This window comes from Merops nubicus, unplaced genomic scaffold (assembly GCF_000691845.1).
Source record: "Merops nubicus isolate BGI_N331 unplaced genomic scaffold, ASM69184v1 scaffold36495, whole genome shotgun sequence".
Classification (NCBI taxonomy): Eukaryota; Metazoa; Chordata; class Aves; order Coraciiformes; family Meropidae; genus Merops; species Merops nubicus.
In genome coordinates this window covers 11,745-15,061 of record NW_008610954.1, presented here as the reverse complement: position 1 = coordinate 15,061, position 3,317 = coordinate 11,745, and the positions used below count along the sequence as shown (strand labels likewise).

At 51.9% G+C, this 3,317-nt stretch overlaps 1 protein-coding gene across 1 annotated transcript in view; it reads right to left on the bottom strand.

Moving 5' to 3' along the window:
- Nucleotides 1-3,317, bottom strand: part of AQP2 (aquaporin 2 (collecting duct)) — a 3,946-nt gene that overhangs the window by 235 nt on the left and 394 nt on the right. Inside the window, exons 2-3 of the mRNA XM_008941075.1 lie at nt 1,660-1,824; nt 771-849 (exon numbers count right to left, since the gene is read on the bottom strand). Of these exons, the coding sequence (XP_008939323.1) occupies nt 771-849; nt 1,660-1,824 (244 nt within the window). The remainder of the gene's footprint in view (nt 1-770; nt 850-1,659; nt 1,825-3,317) is intronic.

Here is a 3,317-nt window from a genome sequence, read left to right as displayed (position 1 = left end):
GAAAGAGAAGAACTGGATGAGCAAAAACCAGCCTGAGTTTGGAGGATGGAGAGGAGCCAGGATCTCTGCAGGGGGCCTGTGGTCCTCCCCACCCTGTGTGCACTGGGAGCAAACTGAAGAGGTTGCTCTGCTTTGGCCATCAGTGTCGACCTGAACTCCCATCGATTGCTGCCTGAATACACCTAGCCATCCTTTTCTGTCTTTCCTCCTCTGTTGAGAGCTGTGTGACCTTCATTAATGAGAGGCCCATCATGAGCACGATTAATGATTTGGGTTCCTCTGGAGAAGTGTCTTCCTACCTATTTACGTATTGCTATAGAAAGGAGGAGGCTACCAGCTTAGGCTGGACACCTCTGAGCACATCAGCCTGAACCACCCCAGCTCTGGCTCTCAACGTGGTCTTTGCAGGTGGAAATGCCTGGGAGTGTTCCCCAAAGCAGCTTGTGGAAAATGTGTCTAGATCCAGCTGGAACCAGAAAAAGTCCCCAGGACTAGCAAGAAGAGCTCCATTCTCCATTAGTTTTGCTTCTCTTGCTAAGTCACAGTCAGCAAACCACACACCCTCTCCCTGTTGCAATGTACCCTGCTGAGATAAGCCAATTAAGCACCCAGCAGCCCCACCTCTTTTTGCTGATCTCTACTTCTCTCCACCCACTGGGAATCCAGCATGGAAACACCAGGAATCTGCCTGGCTCTGTGAGGTTTGAGGAATATTGGTAGTCTGGGGGGCTCTTCCTACCAGCACAACACAGAGACCTGACTTCTTACCCAGTGGTCACTGAAGTCTCCAACTATCACAGCAGGGGCAAAAGATCTGGCTGGATTCATGGAGCAGCCGGTGTAACGGATCTGCAGAGAAACACCTAAAGCTTATTGGGAGCATTAAGCCCTTTTAGCACATTTTAAAAAATCCTGGTGTGTTATTAGCAGGATTCATTCACTGAGCTGACGTTCCACCCTCCTGTGTGCCTGTTCCAGGAAAAGGGATGTTAGCAGCTTCCAGCCTCTGAGTCAACAGGGTTGCCTTGTCCATATTTGAACATCTTCTGTGTGCACACGTGTCCTGGGCATGGTGCAACCCATGGGTGATGTGCCCTGCAGCACAGCACGGACTGCAGGGACAAGCTCCTGCTGTGCCTAGTCCTGGAGCAAATTCCTGCTCCTTGCCACCGAGGGTAGAAGAACAGCCCCATGGACACGTGGGCTTGCAGAGCATTAAGGGTGGAAGATGAGGTGCAAGCATCGCTAGGTTAATGCACGAGAGGCTGGGAGTGTCAGGGGCTGCTGTCTGACATCCAGGAGGGATCTCCCTGGGTGTCCATCCCAAATCCTTCCCAGTCTTATCATGCTCTGGAGTGCCTCAGTTTCTAACACATTTCATTCCAGGACAGAAGACTCCACTGATCCCTGGAGCTCCCCACAGGACTCAAGGAGTGGCAGAGCCCAGCAAGTTAAATTTTTTCATGCCCTGTAAAAGCTGAGCTCAGGCCATGGCTCTGTTATAGCTTTGGTGGGATTTTTCTCCTCTATCCACTGGAAAGCCATAGGCACCACGAGTCCCAGATCCCTCGTCCACCCTGGAGCCTGCAGCCAAGCAGGATTTGGGCATGAACACAAAGGCAACCTAAGAAGTGCTGAGTTTTAGCCCATTCTACCCACCCCAAGGAGATGCCCCACGGCAACAGAGAGGCCGATGGACAAGGCAGGAGAGCCCAGGTTGTCCTCCCGGCGCTCGTCGGTGGAAGCGAAGATGCACAGGACCAGCTGGAGGGTGAGGAAGAGCTCGACGGTCACTGCCTGTCCTGTCGTTGTCTCGTTGTGCAGCTGGAAGAGGAGGAAAAATGTGTCTCAGGGACTGACAAGTTTGGTGACTGGACTGGGAATGGGGATAGGGAAACCCAAATCGGACAGACCCAAACCCGGATGAAGGAAAGAGGTGAGATTTTTGGCACCAATATGAAAAGGAAGAAAAATTTCTCAGGTAGAAAGAAAAGTGAGTCAGTGGGTAATACCTGAGTGACCTGGCAGGAAATGTTTTATTGGCATTTCTTTGGGTATATTTCCCCCACTCTTCACCCTAGGAACGTTTATTCTTTTTTCTTTTCCTTGTAATTGAAATGCAAAATGCCTTTTGGAAAAGTTTACAAATTGCATTTTGAAAATGTCAAAAAGAAATATTTTAGCCTTAAAAAAAACCCAAAAATTCCCTTCCTCCTCCCCACACTTTTTGGGCTGAATTTGGCAGATTTTTTCTGAAGCTGTGCCTGGTTGCCCCCCGACCCCCTACCACAGCTCTGCTTTCTGGAGCTTTATTTCTCCTTGGTGGGTTTTCATCCAAAAAAACCCCAACAAACCTAAACACCACAATCCCTATTTTAGGTGGCTTAAGTTGTAAAACAACAGAGGTGGGTATTTTGGAAGTCTCTCCTAAAACTCCTGCTTGCTTTGTTGGGTTTATTAAACCTCAGCTATTATCAGCCTAAATAATCTTGTTCAGATTAGTCCACAATCCTTTTTTCACAACCCTCTTAATCTCCTTGGCAGGAAGCTGGGTCCTGGCAGGGCCTCCCTGCTGCCAGCAAGGGCATCTGCGTGTGCTGCTTCCCGAGCTCTGCTGCCTCCTCCCTCACTGCTCTGCTGGGGTGACGCTGGTCCTGACATCCCTGTGCCCATCCCAGGGGGTGGGGGGACAGTGAACCCCTCCCTGACTTTCATGTGTTTCTTCCTTCTTTTCCTTACGTGGGTCAGTGGGGAAGGGGGTGTCGGAGGCTGGGATGACACTGGGGAGTCCCATCACAGCTTCCTAAGGTCTGTTGGTTTTCCTTTGTCCCTGTGTATCTGGAAGCAGTCTGGGATCCTTGTGGTGCTCCCGGCTCTGCGTGGTGGCACTGCCAAGGCACCCACCCGTGTTGGGCACTGGGATGAGTGGCTGGATCTGGTGTGGCCACCCCTCCACAACGGGACCCAACTTAACGAGCAGTGCTACCTAATGAAAAGCTGGGACTTAGACCCAAGTTCCCCTCTCTCCCCCCACCACATTGTAACATCCTCGTGGCTGGGAACCTGGCCCAGCAGCCTGTAAATAGTGGCACTGCTAAAAGGCAGAAGAGGCAGCCTGGAGTCCTGCCTGCGTCCCTGCTCCTGGAAGGGCCCTTGGCACAGCAGGCTCACGGTGCTGGCCTGCCGCCGACAGTGGCTTCCTCCCCAGCGTTAAATAAAGGTCTCTGCTGCCCCCAAGAAACTCTTCTTCATCGCTCAGCCTTCCCAAAAGCCCTGCCCAGTCCTGCTCCCTTCCAAGCCCAGCCCAGGGCCGAACC